At 37.1% G+C, this 20,424-nt stretch overlaps 1 protein-coding gene across 1 annotated transcript in view; it reads right to left on the reverse strand.

Annotated features, from left to right (window-relative positions):
- The window catches only part of GMPS (guanine monophosphate synthase), a 72,744-nt gene that overhangs the window by 31,166 nt on the left and 21,154 nt on the right, over positions 1–20,424 (reverse strand). The window contains exons 2-5 of the mRNA XM_069561911.1: positions 13,125–13,306; positions 9,599–9,713; positions 2,540–2,637; positions 129–232 (exon numbers count right to left, since the gene is read on the reverse strand). Coding sequence (XP_069418012.1) covers positions 129–232; positions 2,540–2,637; positions 9,599–9,713; positions 13,125–13,306 — 499 coding nt within the window. The remainder of the gene's footprint in view (positions 1–128; positions 233–2,539; positions 2,638–9,598; positions 9,714–13,124; positions 13,307–20,424) is intronic.

Below are 20,424 nucleotides of genomic sequence, written 5' to 3' on the forward strand. Positions count from 1 at the left end.
ACCTTATGACACAGTATCTTTAAAAAAAATTAAACATCAAAAACAGTATCACATACAGAAACATATGTTTATAAACTTTTCAGATAAACTTTTAAAAAGAAAATGTGCAAAAGTTTTAGAAGTTTTACCAGCTACAATGTTCCCAGAACGTGCCACAACCTTGAATCCATCAGCTACTTTGTCTACACTATCTCCATGGGTAAGTAAAACAATTTCTTCTTTCTGAAGACCCCTAAGTAAATGAAAAATAAAAAAATATACAAATAGCTTTATTAGACACGATTAATGGAGTCTTTTGCTTTATTTTTTTCTAGCTTTACTGAGATATAATGACATGTAACACTGTAAGTTTAAGGTGTACAATGTAATAATTTGATACACCTATATACTGTGAAATGATTACCACTAATTCAGTTAACACATCTACCACCTCACAGAATTACCATTTTTTGTGTGAGGTAAGAACATTTAGGTTCTACTCTCTTAGCAACTTTCAAATATACAATACAGTGTTGTTAACTGTAGTCATCACGCTTTACATTAGATTCCTAGAACTTAATTCATCTTATAACTGGTAGTTTTTTGCTTTAAAAATTACTAGCTTCTATGCATAAATCAAGAAAACAGAGAAAGCAGGTAACAGCACAACACTGCTACACTTTAATTTACTCTATTCATTATAAAGCCAATAACAATAATAAATACCAGGAAAAGGCAATCCATAAAAACTGAAACTAAATATATAAAGCTGGTGGTATAACCACACACACAGTTTCAAGAGGCTAACATGGTTTCAAAATTATATCTCTACTGGAATTAATCTTAAGAACAGAAGTAATTAATGGCATGGTTTAAAACAGATGTAAGTAATATTTATCAAATCAACTGTGTGGACTTTCTTTGGACCTTGATGTAAACGAACCAATTTTATAAAAAGATATTTGTTACATTATGAAAAAATTTGAACAAGGACTTTGTATTAAATAATATTAAGAAAAATTAAGACTAAAGCAAGAAGATTAAAAAATAAAGCAAGAAGATTAAGTACATTAAAACCAAAAGGCTGTTTTGGGGTTGTTGTTACTGTCATCACTGTCCACTGTTATTTAGGATTAGTGTAGGCTGTAATTGAGTACCAGGATTTTAGAACTGTCAAGACAGAAATACTTCAAATCTTAACCAGATCTTTACATTTAAAGTCTCTTGTAGTATCACATTCTAACCAGCAAGATTCCTGAAGTCATTCTCAAGAATCTGTCACTTGAGATACAGATGAATGTAAGCAACACCTCTCCATTATAAAGGAGAACAAGAAATGCATTTCAAAATGTATTTTGGCAATGAGTAGGTTCAGTTCATAAAATTATTTTCAGCAACTGCTTTTTATTAATATCATTTTGAAAATGAGAATCTCTGAATACTGATATTCTTGCTCTTTCCAATATTAAAGAAAAGCCAGCCACAGCCAGTTTTGTGTAAAAACTGGGATAGCTCCATTTTAGACAAAAGGTCTTAACTTGGATTTTAAAACTGATTTGTCCAATTTGGAGAACACTATCCATTAAGAATTTAGGTACAACTCTATGGAGGATATAAGAATATATGTTAATAAAACAAATCTATAAAGATAATTAGCACAGTTACAAGAAATGATAATAAAAACTACACATGCAAATTAACTGACACCAGCCTACGTTTTATAGATTTAATGCAGTTAGGGATAAATGTGATTTTTAAAGAAAAATGAAGTCTATTTCAAAAGAAAGTGAGTAACTATCAACTGTTCACCTAAGTGGGTTATACCCAAAACATGGGAAAACCCAAAGAAAGAAAGCAAGTGACTAAAATTTAAGTTTTCTGGTCTTTCAGGAAGCTGAATGAAAACTCACCTGGTTTTTTGTAAAGCAGAAGATAAATGATTCTAGGAAGCTAATGAACAGCTCATTCACCAATCTTTAAATACATTAGAGCTAAATATACCTAAACTATTATCAACCAGCAATAAAATCAATTAATACATTCACTATATTAAAAAGACAGTACACGAAATACAGTTATGCTCAGTACAAACAGTGCAACACATATTTAGTAATAACGCCAGCAAATGGGTAGCTAGTTAAGCACCCAGAGAAAGAATATGGCAGAGGAAGATGTGTACAAATGCAGTCAGTTTAAAGCATTATCTGCCATATCTGTCATACTAACATTTATAATCATGCTCTGCTAAAAAGTGAAAAGGGAAAACTACAAATGTTGGCATCACCATCTGCAATCCCAAATAGGGGTTTAAATAGGGGTTTAAGACTGCGCAAGTGCTTTTCAATTCTGTCATTAAGTGCTTTTCTTATTCCTAATTAGCATCACCACTATCCTCTTATGTCTTGACACTCAATTGGAAAACAAATATGACAATACCTTTGGCCAATGCAGTGGCCTTAATTTTGTCCAAGAATTACAGAATCTCCGATTTTGAAGATAACATTCCCAGCTTTAAGTCACTCCTCTAACATTCTTATTGATATAAAAATATCTATCATACCTGAATAAGGAACATGTGTTATCCACACTAATACTGAAGACTCCATCTTCTCTAACACTTTTTTTGTGCACAGTACCTCCAAATACCTTATTCATCATCTGTTCCAAGAGAAAATAAATTGATGTTAATATAATTCAAAAGAAAATTACCCAATTTCTTACACTAAAAATTTATATTTCTTGTTCTTAGGATAGCTGTTATGTTTGTGCCTCCAAAATAAAGGAAGTTTGCTAACTGTAAATTACTTGTTGTTATTATTATATATAATTATCTAGTTCTTAAAAGGAATAGTTACATTACATTAGGAATGTGATCTGATGTTAGTTTTTATTAAACACTGGCAAATTTTCCATTTAGCATACTGTAATTCATCTGTTAAAAATAAGGATTTCTTTTTAAAAGATACGGATTTCTTTAATATCTGAGTTTAATTTTTAAAGCATTTTAAAACACTCTGAACTCAGAAAGTACCTAGTCGGTATTAAAACTAGCAGCTATAAATTCCTCCAAACTGTTTAATCTTTGGCCCCAAAGGAACAGTCAGTCTACAGAAGGCTGTGCTGTGGAGATGGGATAAGCAATATAATCTGGTCTTTAATTTGTTCAAATCCCATTCACCTACAGACTTTTATTTTAACTAGTCTCTCCAGTCTGACCCTTCTGTGTCAATCTTCATCATTTACATACGCCTAAACTCTTCTAACACAGAACAGATACACATAGGATTTTTAGGAACATTAAATCTGCATTGATAAAATCAATACAACCCATCTTCATATGTCTGCTCCACAACAGGTGTCACATCTGCCACAATAGCACACGATGTAGGTGTACCCAGCACCCAACAGAAAAACAGGCAGAGGGCTAAATATGTGTTCATTCTTGGAATGCACAATGGCATATTCTTCAAATATGCATCAGCAAATGCTGCCCTCTACATTCTCCTGTTAGACATTCACTATAAAACTTCCTGCAGTAAAGGTTTGCAGGAAGTCCAGCAGTTAAATAAAAAACAAAAAAAACACCTCCTAAACCGTTTAACCCAGTACTTCCTAAAGTAAAGACTCATACGTAAAACACTTTCTGCAGCATCTTAACAAACACATAGTTTAAGAAACACTGCCACAGTCTAATCAGTCCCCTTGCCTCTAGTCGTGCCCACCTTCCAGAGATCTATGAATGTCAGCTGCTGCTGCTACTGCTAAGTCGCTTCAGTCGTGTCTGACTCTGCGCGACCCCATAGACGGCAGCCTCCCAGGCGCCCCCGTCCCTGGGATCCTCCAGGCAAGAACACTGGAGTGGATTCCCATTTCCTTCTCCAATGCATGAAAGTGAAAAGTGAAAGTGAAGTCACTCAGTCGTGTCCGACCCTCAGTGACCCCGTGGACTGCAGCCTTCCAGGCTCCTCCATCCATGGGATTTTCCAGGCAAGAGTACTGGAGTGGGATGCCATTGCCTTCTCCGAAAAAATATAAATATGACTGTGTTAGTCCATGATTAAATTCTTAATGGCTATTATCTATATTTGGGTTAGCATATTTTTCCTGTAAAGGACCAGAGAGTAAGCATTTTAGTTTTTGTAGGCCCTACTGTTTCTGAAGCAACTATTCAATTCTTGTCGTTGAAGCACAGAAGGAACCACAGATATTTAAAGGAATGGATATGATGGTGTTCCAATAAACTTTATTTATGGACACTGAAATTTGAATTTCATTTCATTTTCACATGTCACAGCATACAATTCTTTTTTAAAAATGTTTTTCAACTCCAACCATAAAAATTACTTTAAATCATAAGAACCATTCTTAGCTTGCTGGTCATACAAAAAACAGGCGGTGGCCAGCTTTGGCAGCAGGCTGTAATTTGCTGACCCCCCTGTCTACAGGATAAAGTCCAAGTCCCGTATACTGAACAAAGACTTTTCAATGCACTGCCTCTATCTAACTCCACTTCTCATATTTCCCATTATTCTCTACTCAAGCCATTCAAGCTAGTGTGATTAGCAATGTAGAATTAGCATGTTCTCTCCCCATCATGTCTTCAGGTCTGGTCACAGTACCAGTGGCCTAGCTAAGTATGTAGCCCAGAACAGTCATTCAATTTGCTGAATGAAAAAACGAATGTTTTCCTCTATATACCAAATGAACCTTGTGTGCCTCTGCCTCCTCTAAATTTCCAGTTCTTAATCAAAAGACAGCTGAGTGATCAAGCTAACCAAAGCTGCTGGAACACAACACAATTTAAAACTCCACAAAGTCTAAATTAAAGGTTTTTATAAAACCAAAGGCTTGCAGCAAAATTTAGAGCTATCTCACCTGTTCAGAAGGCTTTCATGTTTATTCCTGACTTCTGACTTATGTATGCATGTATGCTAGGTACAAGTGAAAATACAAGGAACTGAAGGATCAGCTAAGTGTCTGTGTGTGGCAGAGGGGGGAGGGAATAACTTTATGTAAAGCAGAACACTCTACTTGGTTAAAATTTTGTTTTAATATTCTATATTAACTTAAGGAAATGGCTTTCGCTTTGGATTCGTGATAACCTTGAGGTCCTAAATGCCTCAAACAACAACAAAAGCCCTGTAGGTCTAGCAGGTTTACCACTGCAATTGGGTCAGCTCCCCTTTTATCCATCTTGTATGTCAAGATTTCAAAATAAATCTTAGATTTGGGAGGGGGAAATGAAAGGAAATTCTCCCAACAAAAAATTTAACAAAGTCTGTGTGAGAGTATATACAGAAACCAAATGCTTGTAATAAAGATGTTTCTTTAAAAAAATGAAACTATAGTGAAGAGAGAAGTCAGAATCTAGAAGGTATATGCAATATACATAACTGGCAAAAGTTTAGCATCTAGCATATATAAAAACAATTTTAAAAATTCAACCAAAATGTGCAAAAATCATGACTAATCTTTTACAGCAAACCAGACACTAATGACTAATGGCAAATAAATCCATGAATCTTAAAATAAGGAAAATGACCATTACGACTACACCATGTCATTTAACACCTCTTCGGCTAGGCAAATTGAAAAAAAAAATCTAACCTTGTCAAGGCCTGCAGGGATATAGAGCAAAAGGAATTTTTACATACTGCTGTGGGAAGGTATACTGGGGGCAAATAGTTCTTAGTGAAGTTGAGACTCAGCATTTCAACTAATGGTTAGCTTAGAGAAAATTTTGTGTATGTACAATACCAAAATCAAAAAATATTCATGGCAGCATCTGTAATTGCAAAAACTTGGGAAAAGAACAGCAACGCTAATAGTCCAATGTATCACTATTTGTGATATACTTGAATGTATCACTACATTCAAACAATAATTTCAGTAGTGAAAATAACTTAAAATTAGTGACTTTCAAAACCAAAAATGAAACTACACAAAGCATGATTTCACTTACATGAAGATCAATAAACAAAACTAGATAATATATTATCTAGAAATGCAATGTGTATAAATCTATAAAGAAAAGAAAGGGAGTGAATAACAATTCAGTGAAAGTGTTACTTACCTCTTGCTGGAAGATAGAACAGTGTGGATTGGAAAAAAGTACAAAGAGAGTTTCAAAAGTTTTACTAGTATTATATTTCTTATGCTGAGTGACGGATAAATCATAATAGAAATAAACACTGCAAGGAGCAGGACAAACTTTTTTCTTCCAAAGCAAAGAATTACCAGGAAGCAATCAGTTAAGACTCAAGAGTTAAGGGGAAAAGATAGTACATAATATTTCAGACTACCATGGAGGGGGCAAAGGTATACACTAGAGGGAGGCCTTCGGTGCTAACATTACCCAATCAGGAGTCTCTAGGAAATGTTAGTCCTTTACAAACTGCACATTAGCTTTGAGGCATTATTTATATCAGCATTTCATAGAAAGATAATTTCTGCCCAAAGGAACAAGATCATTCTATTCCATTATCCTCCTATGAAAGCAGTAGGCAACTTTTTTATGCATTTAACATAAACAGACCTGGCTCTGGCTACCATAAGATCCATCCTGAATGACAGAAAATGTGGCCTTACAATTATAAGGGGGTACTGGCAAAATGGACAAGTGGCCACTATCATTTTATATTAAAGGAGCATATTTCACACCTATTTCACTCAAGTTCAGTTCAGTTCAGTACAGTCACTCAGTCGAGTCTGACTCTTTGTGACCCCATGAATCGCAACACACCAGGCATCCCTGTCCATCACCAACTCCCGGAGTTCACTCAAACTCACGTCCATCGAGTCGGTGATGCCATCCAGCCATCTCATCCTCTGTCATCCCCTTTTCCTCCTGCCCCCAATCCCTCCCAGCATCAGAGTCTTTTCCAATGAGTCAACTCTTTGCATGAGGTGGCCGAAGTACTGGAGTTTCAGCTTTAGCATCATTCCTTCCAAAGAAATCCCAAGGTTGATCTCCTTCAGAATGGACTGGCTGGATCTCCTTGCAGTCCAAAGGACTCTCAGGAAGTCTTCTCCAACACCACAGTTCAAAAGCATCAATTCTTTGGTGCTCAGCTTTCTTCACAGTCCAACTCTCACATCCATACATGACCACTGGAAAAACCATAGCTTTGACTAGACGGACATTTGTTGGCAAAGTAATGTCTCTGCTTTTGAATATGCTATCTAGTTGGTCATAACTTTTCTTCCAAGGAGTAAGCATCTTTTAATTTCATGGCTGCCGTCACCATCTGCAGTGATTTGGGAGCCCAAGAAAATAAAGTCTGACACTGTTTCCACTGTTTCTCTATCTATTTGCCATGAAGTAATGGGACCAGATGCCATGATTTTCGTTTTCTGAATGTTGAGCTTTAAGCCAACTTTTTCACTCTCCTCTTTCACTTTCATCAAGAGGCTTTTTAGTTCCTCTTCACTTTCTGCCATAAGGGTGATGTCATCTGCATATCTGAGGTGATTGATATTTCTCCCGGCAATCTTGATTCTAGCTTGTGCTTCTTCCAGCCCAGTGTTTCTCATGATGTACTCTGCATATAAGTTAAGTTAGCAGGGTGACAGTATACAGCCTTGACGTACTCTTCCTATTTGGAACCAGTCTGTTGTTCCACGTCCAGTTCTAACTGTTGCTTCCTGACCTGCATATTTAAGTGAGTCCTAAAAAAATATCCCGTGAGACTCTTCTTTATGTTATAATGGAAAATATAATGGAAAATCATAACAATTAGAAAGAAACAAAATCAACTAAAGCTGTTTTGCAGACCAGCAATTTCTAATATTCTGCCCTGTAATAAGAATAGAAACAAAAATATTCACATTCTTACATGAACACTGATTTATATTTCCTTCCTTTACTGAAAGCTCCAGAGATAGCTAGAAGAAAATATATTGGTCTGTTCACTTTCTAACTTTTGAACAGATTCCCTCTGAGCATTATTCATATCAGTACAGAGGTTTCAACCAGACTGTTTAAAAAAAGATACTGTGCTGTTTTGCTCACTTTCTAAAATGAGGAGGACACAAAAATGGCACCAGCAGCCGTGTCCTCGCGGCAGAAGGAGCGTCACAAATGGCCACCACGAGCATCTACGTCCTTAGGGTGAGCTCCAGTCGCCTTCTGCCCCTGCAGGAGACTCTGTAAGATCAGTCGATGAGTCTGCCCAGTCTCCTTTCAAATTACTGCATCTGCCCTAGGTCTTGGAGCATGGAAGATTTTGTGGGTGCCGTTTAAGAAAGGAATCGCTATTTCCCACAACCCTTTGTCTCTCCCAAAAGTAAGTCTCACTGGCCTTCAAAGCCAAATGTTCTGGGGGCTCATTTTCCTGGCACAGGATGCCTGTGCCCAAGAGAGAAGGTGAGCTCAGGGTTTTCCTATTCCACTATCTTGGCCACTCCCTTACATACACTTAATTTACATTACATTAAAGACACTTGGCAAACACCATTTTAATCAAATAATCTAAAGGAACACCACCTATCACAGTATTAATTGACATATGGCAACCCACTCCAGTGTTCTTGCCTCGAGAATCCCAGGGACAAGGGAGCCTGGTGGCCTGCCATCTACGGGGCCGCACAGAGTTGGACACAACTGAAGCAACTTAGCAGCAGCAGCAGCCTTCTAGTGAGATGCTGCGAAGAGCACAGCATTTGCTGTTGTTTAGTTGCAAAGTCATATATGACACTTTTGCAACCCCATGCCAGGCCCCTCTGTCCATGGGATTTCCCAGGCAAGAATACTGGAGTGGGTTGCCACTTCCTTCTCCAGGGGATCTTCCCAGCTCAGGGATCGAAGCCGGGGTCTCCTGCATTGCAGGGGATTCTTTCCCACTGAGCCACCAGGGAAGCGCGAGCACAGCATTACTCCTGTGCTAGTCCTGCCGAAAACACATAACCTGAATCTAACAAAGAGGAAACGTCAAACAAACCCAAACTGAAGACTATTCTACAAGGTAACTGGAATGTCCCTTTTGTTTTAATTGGCAAGGTCATGAAAGAGAAGGAAAGATTGAGGAATGATTCTAAACTAAAGGAATGTAAAGAAACATGACAACTAAATACACAACACGTGGTCTAGATTAAATTCATGACTTTTAAGAGACACTGATGAGCCTGTGAAATGTTAACAGAGTCTGTGGATCAGACGTGAACACCAAGTCAATGTTAACTTCCTGATTTTGATAACCATACTGTGGTTATGTAAGACAGAATTCTAGTACTTAGGATACAACAAGTAACAGAACATCATGTTTGCAAATTACTCTCAAAATGGTTAAAAATGTTATAATTAGGGAATTGAGTAAATGTATAAAGGAGCTCTCTCTGAACTACTACTTCAACTTTTATGTATATTTAAATGCCTACCTTTTTTTTTTTATAATGGACAAGGTTTTGTTGTAAGCAGTAACACATATAGTTGCTCTTTTGAAAATCCTCACTCAAATCAGTTTTGCCATACTAGTGTGGCAATTCATAAACACTTGTAATATGAACAAATTCTCTCATACAACTAAATATCCTAAATGCTCTAAAGACAGAAAACACTAAAACAGTAGGAGTCACAAGCAGAACAAAGTAACTTTTAAGGCAAATTCACAGATGTATGTACCTGCATGCCATAGCAAATTCCAAGAACAGGCTTGCCAATCGTGAATATTGCTGGATCAAACCAGGGAGCATCTTCTGCATACACAGAATTAGGCCCTCCAGAGATGATAATAGCACTGTGGATTTAAAGAAGACAGTAATGAAGAATCTCTGTTAATTTTTATACAAGGTCTATGCCCTCTCTTGCTTGTACCTCTGAGGGAAACTCAATACAGACTCAGATTTTGTTATGTTTTCAGTATGCCACAGCAGATCCAGATTTTATCACAGCTAATTAATAGTCTCCTACACAACTTAATTCTTTTCTTTTTTGGACTGTGCGGCATTCGGGATCTTAGTTCCCCAATCAGAGATTGAATCCATGCTCCATCCCGCCTGCACTGGAAGTCTCAAGCACTGGACTGACCGGGAATCCCCTACACAGCTATTTTTACTCTATTTTATTGCAATATGGGAAAGCTAACCAATTCAACAGTCTCTTGTTAATAAGCACAAACTTCCCAAATATATAAAACCAATGTCTCCATCTATGAAGGTAAGCCTAAATTTGTTTTGTTTTCCTCATCAGTGGAGGACGTAAATGAGAATTCTCAAGGCAGAAGGTGAAAATACACGTCTTCTGAGAGGTTAAGGAGTAAAGCAGTTACACAGAAGGACAAGTATAAGTATTATGAAGGTTCTGGATTATGTAGAGCAAAATACTCTACAATAAAGAATATCAGAAAATGTGAAGAATTACCTAATTTTGCCTGTTTAAAACCTGACCAATATTCCCAACAATTTCACCTGAGACCCAGAATTAAGAGCTAACATGACCTGCCTCATATGCCCTGCTCTCAGAACCCAAGTCAGTATTCTATAAATTAGAATTTATAGAGCATTCTATAGGTTAACTTGGGAACAGACTATTTGTATAAAGGAAGCTGAAAAATGAGGCTGGCTTCTGATACAGGTAACTTTGGTCCTCCTCGTTCAATCAAAAAATTTTGGAACACTTTAATATTATGGTTTTTACATAAATATTCAGATGTCTATATTTTCTTTAGGAAAAAAATCTGCTAACGTTGGACTTTCACTCTAACGTGGCTACGAATAACTGGAATCCCAGAAAGACGTGCACCTTCAGATTACTTGGGCTCTCCAGTTTGCCACACGCGCCCACTTGTCCAGTCCAGGCATGGCGCTGTTGCTTGGGCACTAAGTCCTGTCGGACTCTTCTGGGGCCTGGCCCGTGGACTGTAGCCAGCCAGGTTCCTCTGTCCGTGGGATTTCCCAGCCAAGAATACTGGGGTGGGTTGCCATTTCCTTCTCCAGAGGATCTTCCCAACCCAGGGATCAAATCCAAGCATCCTGCATTGGCAGGTGGATTCTTTACCACTGAGTCACTTTGGAAGTCCATATTTCTAAAGGAAAATGCATTCCAACCAAAATCTACTTACAAACAAATCTGGATTACGATCCACTTATAATTAGTGGCTGCCTGCTATGTAAAAACATAAACTAAAATGACAGACTTGTAATACATCCAATAAAATAATATAAATCATGAAAATTACTCAACTTAAAAAATATATATATAATAATCTGAGTGAGCACAAAAGCCCTACTCTTTGAACTTTATATTGGTAACATGAATCTTGGTATACATTATGTTTGTTAGCTTATCTCTTGCAAACAGACTGAAGACAATCTACTTACTCAAGATGATAAATGTGACATCCCTTTAAGATAACAATTTTAAAGGGGAACGGGCTATCCCTAAGGATAGATATGCAACCTAGCTCCTTAAAAATGCAGAAGCTAAAACTCTGTAAAATATATTTAATAACCAAGATCTCTAGAATTTCAGTATGTTATATTTAGTTTTATAAATGATAACCACCATGGGACTGCCCAGCATCCCTCATTAATCTGCTATAACATTCTTAATACTATTAAAAAGAAAAAGCAATGGACTTAGTCAAGGATAAAACTCAAGCAGCATTTAAGCCAATTATGAAAATTCTTATCTCAATAAGCTTGAGAAGAGCTAATCACTCTTTCTGAGTTTTCTATTTCTACCCTGCTATTATTTTGAAACAACTTGCAATTACAAGGCCCAGTAAGTCTCAAGGCATTCCAGATACCAGCATATGTATCAAGCAGATCAAGCTTCTAAAAACAGGTAGGTTAAGATGTCTTTCAAGTCATAAACCTAAAATTTATTCTAGAAAAAGGGTGATCAAATGGCTATCTCAGCAGAAAGGATCATGGTAATGAAAGCAACAGTGCTATAGCTCCTGCTCTCCCACAGAGAGAAGCCACTGGTGTAAGCAGGACCTAGAAATTGTTTATGATCAGGTAATCAGATGACAATAGTTAGACTTCATCATCAATATTGGTTACCCTATTCCACAACATTTGGTTTCAATTAGTTTGCTGGGAATTTTTGTCTGTTTGCTTTGGATCTGGGGAATGATGGAGCTTGGATTTGACAGAGAGCCATTCAGATTTCTTACAGTTTTAACTCCCTTAAAATTGGTTCTCACTGGCAAATCAAGACAGTTGAATAAGATAAACTCAGAGCGTTCCTTCTTACTATACAATTATCTGCATCCTAAAACTAAAACAGTTAAATGTTTTCTGATTCACAATTCACTCCATTTCAAAAGTAAGAAACAAAGGATAATGTATACACATCTATAAAGTTTCTGAAAGGTAACCATTTGTCTAAAGGAAAAACATTATGCTTTTAAGAAAAATTAAACATACTGTATTTTGGAAGAAATACAGCACAAAATCTTGAAAGCTAATTAAGGATACAAACTGTAGTTGCTTGCTTCTGAATAACACTCAATAAAAAAGGAACATTGATTCCAAGAGAAAAGATACAGCATTAACCAAAAACAGCTGTTAAAGGACGAAGTTACATATAAATTGAATGTCACTTTGACTAGTTTTAATAGTACAAGTTATAGAATTAGCCCTTAAATTAGAAGTCTTCATAATTTAAAAACTAGTCTCCTGGGATAGGAAGCAAAAGAGACGAACTGTACACAGCATTCTCTAATTTAGATACTCTAACCATTATATATATCCCTTTGATCAAGTAATCTGGGATGAATGAATGACCATAACAGCCAAATCTAAGTCTGATCCAGAAATCCTATACAACAGCAGTCCCCAACCTTTCTGGGACCAGGGAGTGGTTTCATGAAAGACAAGTTTTCCAGGGGTCGGGGTGGTGTCAGGATGATTCTCATACATTACATTTTGTGCACTTTATTTCTAATCTAATGCCACCACTGATCTGACAGGTGCTGGACCTTGGCCCAGAGGTTGGGGACCTCTGCTATAAAACATAAAATATTCAAATGATAAATTCTTAAACTGTGCAAATAAAATTAATCTTTTCCTTTAATTTTAATTTCTTTTAATGTCAAAAGCCATGGAAAATGTCTTGTATTAAAACCAATCCATTTTATTTTCATTAAAAAATTAAGTGTCCAAGCAAATTAATAATAAAATATCCTGCAATCTAATCTCACCGGAATCCTTGCTCTTTTATGGCAAATGCTGGTGTTTCCAAGGGGAAGATCTCAGACTGCACGAACAGTTCCCTTACTCTTCGGTCTATGACTTTTCCGTACTGAGCTCCCGCATCCAGGATGACAACGGCTCCTTCACTGTGCTGGTGGCCATCCTTAAGGTCTCCTCCGGCATTTTCCAGCTGCAAATATTAACACAAACATCTTCCTAACTATGAAAATCAGATTACTTTTAAGAACTACAGTCACTGTCAGCTCCAAAAACACACAGAAATACAAACTGCCAACTTAGGATTTTGGATTGCTAATTCAAAACACTTCTTTTAAAAGAAAAACTTGTACACATATTCACACACAGGCATGAACAAAAGCTACCATCCACTGACTACATGACACAGTCAATTCATGTTTCCTGCATCTTACACACTACGTAGTACTAAGGTAAGCATACGGTCCAGCGGTGACAAAACACTGCACAGGTCTACGCGAGTCTGTTCCGCTGGCATCATTACTAACAGAGTCTCCATCAGGCGTCAGACGTGTCCCAATCTGGGTGGTGAATTATATGATCACCCTCTCTAATTGTCACAGCATTCCTATGAGGGACATACTGATGAGACCCGGAAGTTTCCTGCCAGAGCAAACAAGCATACCCAAACTCACTTTACTAGGATTTTTTATATTACCTGAGGAAAATTACACATATACATGTGTCTGACCAGCAATACTAAATTTTTTAATGTGATTTAGAGGTTCAAGCATCTGCCTCCAATGCGGGAGACCTGGGTTCGAGCCCTGGGTCGGGAAGATCCCCTGGAGAAGGAAATGGCAACCCACTCCAGTATTCTTGCCTGGAGAATCCCATGGATTGAGGAGCCTGGTGGGCTGCAGTCCACGGGGTCACAAAGAGTCGGACACGACTGAGTGACTTTACTACTTTACTTTAATATTCTCTCAGACTCCCCTGTAGCTCAAACAGTAAAGAATCTGCCTGCAGTGCAGGAGACCCAGGTTTGATCCCTGAGTTGGGAAGATCCTCTGGTGAAGGAAACGGCAATCCGCTCCAGCATTCCTGCCTGGAGAATCCCATGGATAGAGAAGCCTAGCAGGCTACCATCCATGGGGTTGCAAGGAGTCAGATACAACTGAGCGACTAACACACACAATCTTATCTCTGACAAGTATACACGGAGAACACTTTTCTGGAGAACAATTTGGTAAAAAAAAAAAATTTAACTGTATGTGCTGAAATAGTTATCTGGAGTGTACTAAAATATTTACCTAGAACCGACTTCAAAATAATAGCATAGGTGGGTATGGATGAAGTAAGATTGCCTGGGAACTGAAATCACTAAAGGTGGGTGATACATGTACTGTCTCCACTTTAAGTCTCTATTCTGTTTTCACACATTTTTACATAAGAAAAAGCTTTAACATGTGTATGTATCTTGAAAATCCACTTGGAAGCATAAAGAATAAGAAAAACATTTAAAACATTTTGAGTAAAAATGCAAGAGTATTTGTATATATGAAGAAGAAATGTATAAACAGATATATACCTAAATGAAAAATGGAACTACAGTAGGTGATTTAAAATTTTTCTTCACGCTCTTCAGTATGTTCATATACATGTCATAGTTTTTCCCCCTCCAGTTGTAAAATCTGCACAGTAAAAAATACTTAAGCCCAGCCCTGGAGGCATGTTTTTTAATCCTTTCATCCCTTATCCCTCTCCATTTATGTGAACAAATAAATGCAGGCCACACAACACCACTAACTCTTTACAGCAGTAATGAAAAAAGGCAACAATCACAGCCATCTATGGAGGAGGATCTGCGAGAGGGACCCAACCACAAGCCAGAAGGAATTCCTCAGATCGCAAAATGAAGGTTGTAGTCATAACACTGAGCAATGTAGAATTATCAGAAACAGAAAACAGAAGTTTATAGAATATATTAATGCAACAAATGCTAAAACTTTCTCCTTTCAAATGTTTACCCTTATTATACATACACAGAGATGCACACACTCCCCTGTTAAGGAATTTATTGAAAAAAATATTTTTAATCTTTTTTTTAAAATATTTTTGAAAGACTATCATGTTACTGTATAAGTGTCTCGGATTAGTTCCATTATCATCTTCACAACTGTCACCAAATCCAAGTACAACCTGATATTTCGTATTAAGACAGAGTTCTCACTGTGCTTGATTCTGTTGTGTAAGAATTTCATTCCATGTTTTACACCAGCGTTTAGTTAACTAAAGGTGTCCCTGGTGGCTCAGATAGTAAAGAATCTGCCTGCAATTTGGGAGACCTCAGTTTGATCCCCAGGTTGGGAAGATCCCCTGGAGGAGGACATGGCAAGCCACTCCAGTATTCTTGCCTGAAGAATTCCATAGACAGAGAACCCTGGCGGGCTACACACAGTCCATGGGTTGCAAAGAGTCAGATACGACTAAACAAGTAACACTTACACTTTTTCTCACTTTCAGTTAACTAAAAACAGTCCCCAACACCATGGCTTCAATTTCTGCTAACATATTAACTATTACATAGAGTACAAACTTTGCTCCACTGTCTACAAATCGTCACATAAATAGAAGATGAACATCATAATTAGTGGCCAATCATGTCCCCTCTTTCAAAGTGTATTGGCAACTAGTCACTGCACAACAAATAGCTGAGGGTACAACTGTGTCGTCTCCTTGTTGCCGAGTGACAAATCCACATGCCGTTTTACACATATTCAAGGAGATCAGCCCTGGGATTTCTTTGGAAGGAATGATGCTAAAGCTGAAGCTCCAGTACTTTGGCCACCTCATGCGAAGAGTTGACTCATTGGAAAAGACTCTGATGCTGGGAGGGATTGGGGGCAGGAGGAGAAGGGGACAACAGAGGATGAGATGGCTGGATGGCATCACTGACTCCATGGACGTGAGTCTGGGTGAACTCCGGGAGATGGTGATGGACAGGGAGGCCTGGTGTGCTGCGATTCATGGGGTCGCAAAGAGTTGGACTGAACTGAGAAAGGTAGTATAAAGTAGTCAAGTTATCTGAAGTTTAGAAGGTAGTCTAAAATGCAAAAAGAAATGCTGGGACTTCCCTAGCGGTCCACAGATTAGGATTCTGTGCTTCTACTGCAAGGGGCACAAGCTCAATCCCTAGTTGGGGAACTAAGATTACCACAAGGCATGCAGGTGGTCAAAAAAAGCAAGAAACACACCTGATACTAACACAACATTGTTAATCACCTATACCCCAATATAAAATTAAAATTTTAAAAATTAAACTGCAAGAAGTTAAATTAGAATGTAAGAAAAACAATAAGCAGAGAAGTTAAATCCCATACAAAGTTATTAAAAGTATAAAAGGAAATAAGGAATAGAGTAATATCTCTAAAGAGAGCAAGAGAGAAAGGCAAACTCAAATGCCAGATCAAAACTGGAATGTGCTATTTCTAAATGAGACAAAAAGTATGCAAAGGATGAAAGAATGTGAATAAAAATCAGACTAAACCCCCAAAGGATCAATCCTAAGACATACTCTTAACAATATTATTGTAGGCGTCATAGAAAAAAAATCTCAACTATTTTGGGTAAAAACGTAATTCAATCAACTACACATCTGTTATGTAGTTTTCTTGATATGTTTCTTATGCTACAATGAAAATTTTTTAAATAAAGCAAAAGAAGGGAAGTAATAGACTATACCTATTATTTTAGTTGTCTTACGTACTTTCTTATTCATAATACATTTGTTTTACAGATGAAGAAAATGTCAGTTGCCTAGAGACAGAACTAAAATGTAAGCTTTCCAACCCCAAAATAATTAGCACTGCAGAAGGAAAGTGGGTAAATAAGCTTCAAAGTTATTTCATTCTTTAATATTTTGGTACTTAAAAGGGGTAAGCTTTATTATTTTAAAAACTTTTCTTACATGAGTAACATAATGTTCTGTTCGTGTCTGAGAAAAGTACTATTTTATAAATGATTTTTGAAACTGAATTTCATCAAGACTAAGTTTATTCAAGTTCAGTTCAGTTCAGAAGTTCAGTCGTGTCCCACTCTTTGTGACCCCATGGATCGCAGCACGCCAGGCCTCCCTGTCCATCACCAACTCCCGGAGTTCACTCAGACTCACGTCCATCGAGTCAGTGACGCCATCCAGCCATCTCATCCTCTGTCATCCCCTTTTCCTCCTGCCCCCAATCCCTCCCAGCATCAGTCTTTTCCAATGAGTCAACACTTCACATGAGGTGGCCAAAGTACTGGAGCTTCAGCTTTAGCATTATTCCTTTCAAAGAAATCCCAGGGCTGATCTCCTTTAGAATGGACTGGTTGGATCTCCTTGCAGTCCAAGGGACTCTCAAGAGTCTTCTCCAACACCACAGTTCAAAAGCATCAATCCTTTGGCGCTCAGCTTTCTTCACAGTCCAACTCTCACATCCATACATGACCAATGGAAAAACCATAGCCAAGTAGTTGTCTTTAAAAAGGTCTTTCAAATTAGAACGCTTCAACTGTTAAAATTAGAAGTTCTAGGGTTAAGAAAGATTTTAAAAACACTCACCAACACCTATTTTAGTGATCTGAGAATCTCAACTATTCAGAATAATCTTTTCATTACCAAAAGGCTAGTGGAAGTTTGAACACATTTATCTATCTAATCTCACCACACCTATAACTAAAAAAATATTTTCTTGACAAAATTATCCAACATCTCAGGTACTTTGGATGAATCAACTTCACTAAAGGCTTTTCTATGAGAGACCATCACTTCACTTACAACGCTGAATGACACTGGAACCTGCAACTTAAAGGGTTAAATCAAAGAGTCAAACTCTAGCTCCTGACTTCACCGTATATACCCTCACTTGTTAATACCCTCCTTTTATTTTGAAAAATTATGAACCTACAAAATTGGAAGTATGGTACAGTTAACAGCATCCTCCACCTAAATATAACATTAATAACATTCTGTCCCCTAAACAACTGGAAAGTAAATTGTAGATATTTCACTCTCCAAGATATTTCCCACCATGTACCTCTTAGGAACAGAGACATTCTCCTACACAACTACAATACTATTTTCATATTCAAGAAATTTAACACTGATAGTATCTATATACAAATTCTCCCAAATGTCACAAATACTTTTATGGATTTTTTAATTCCAGAACTTTTATCAAAGACCACACACTTTCCACAATTAACCTAATTATTCAGCTTCTTATGGTCTTTCATGACACTGTCATTTTTTTTTAATTTCAGAGATTTCATTTTTTAAATTTTTAAATTCTTTTTGTAGAATGACCCACACCAGGATCTGCTTCCTACTTCATGATTAGATTCTAGACAAACTTTTTTTCTTGCATCGATTTTATGTTGGTGATGATTTTACACTGCCTTCTCCTGATGTCATACAATGGCAAGGACACACTGTCATTTTGTTCCATTATTGGTGATACTGACTTTCATCACTTGATTAACATGATTTTGTGCTTAAAAGAAAAAAAATATCTGATTCAAGTCTTCCCCCTGCTTAAAACCCTATAGTGACTCTCCCTTAGAATAAAGTTCAATAAAGTCCAAAATACTTTACAAGTCCTGTGAGGCCTTGGCCTACACTTAAGCCTAAACTGCTCTTTTAAACTCTCTATAGTCCCACATAGTAGTATACTGTCCTCTGAATCAATCTCAAATATGTCACTGAAAGAAATCAGACATCTCTGAAATCATGCTATATCTTAACATTTTCCGTTTGCCCAATAACAAAGCTGTCACTGCCATGGTGATAGTTACATATAAGCTGACATAAAATCCTCTAAGGAAAAGAGGATTCCAGGAATCTCTCAGGAAATTTGCCTTAGAGCAGAAAGATGTCCCAAGAGTTCAGAGAAAGAAATAACAGGTGAGTCTGGCTGAAAGTCGTCTAGAATAGACATGCTGGAGCTTGATATAGCTCAAGTATATCATTTCTCTATGCAGTCTATGAGTTGAGTAAGATCCATAGAAAGTGTAGTGATTCTTTATTTCTAGTGATATGACTGAACAAGTGCAACCCCTTAACACTTCAGTCAGCAGAACATTTAAAAACCATTTGAAGAAGGACTGAATTCTGGTTATTATCTGAAAAACTTCCATTGACATCTTCTGGTAAGAACAAGGAAGTACTAGCAAAAAAAAATCCCAGAAGTAATTGAGCACTCGCAAGAAATAATGAATCATCAAAACTCTTGATGGAACAAAAGATCTGTAGAAAAACAACACCTGGACAACTCAAGCCAAAAAGTAATTGAGGAGTCAGGCTAAATGTGAAGGAAGTTCGGACTAAACTGACTTTTATACGAAAACCAATTTATTTCATATAAAGAGATATATAGATATCCTTTCTCTATACCTAAGTAGTATATGATTCTTCTAAAAAAGTCTAAGTCCAGGGACTTCACTGGTCATCCAGTAGTTAAGACTTGGCACAACCACTGCAGGGGGCGTGGGTTCAATCCCTGGTTGGGAAACTAAGATCCCACATGCCACAGTCAAAAATAAAAATCAATAAAATTTAAAAGTCTAAGTCAGATTTCCCTGGTAGTCCAGTAATTAAGAATCCATTTTGCAATGCAGGGGATGTGGGTTTGATCCCTGGTCAGGGAACTAAGACCCCACAAGCCACAGAGCAACTCAGCCCAAATGTTGAAACTAGAGATTCTGTGCACCACAGGAAGATCCTGTTTGCTGCAGCTAAGACCCGATGCAGCCAAATGAATAAATAATGTTTTTATTAAAAATAGAGTAAATTAAAAGTCTAAGTCTCTGAAAAATATATATATGTATATATAAAATTCCAGGTGCAATCATTGAATACAAGTGACAATTATACCGTTGTTCATTTTATATAATAAATGTATAAAATGCCTTTAGGAAACAATGTCATACACCTGAGAAAAATCTAGAAGTCATGGACCATGCCTTGATGCAACAGTACGCAACACTGTATATACATTTATTTGTTCAAGCAATGCTCACTTAGCATTGACTGTCTCATATTGCCTAAATTATGATCCCTAACTTTTGATCATTTTGACCACTCAATTTGTCTGTATTTATTTTTCTCCATCTTGTTTAATCTACGTATGCAATCTACAGGCCTCCTCAACAAATATTTCAATAAATTACTATGTTTTGAAGTTTTCAGTGTTCAAACCGTTTGTGAAATACAAGTCCCTAGTGACATATAGTGTTATCTTAGCCTTTTACTGCTCCTGGTTTGTTAATGAGCTCATACACTGAGGAAACACT

The sequence above is a fragment of the Ovis canadensis genome, chromosome 1 (assembly GCF_042477335.2).
Source record: "Ovis canadensis isolate MfBH-ARS-UI-01 breed Bighorn chromosome 1, ARS-UI_OviCan_v2, whole genome shotgun sequence".
Taxonomy (NCBI): Eukaryota; Metazoa; Chordata; class Mammalia; order Artiodactyla; family Bovidae; genus Ovis; species Ovis canadensis.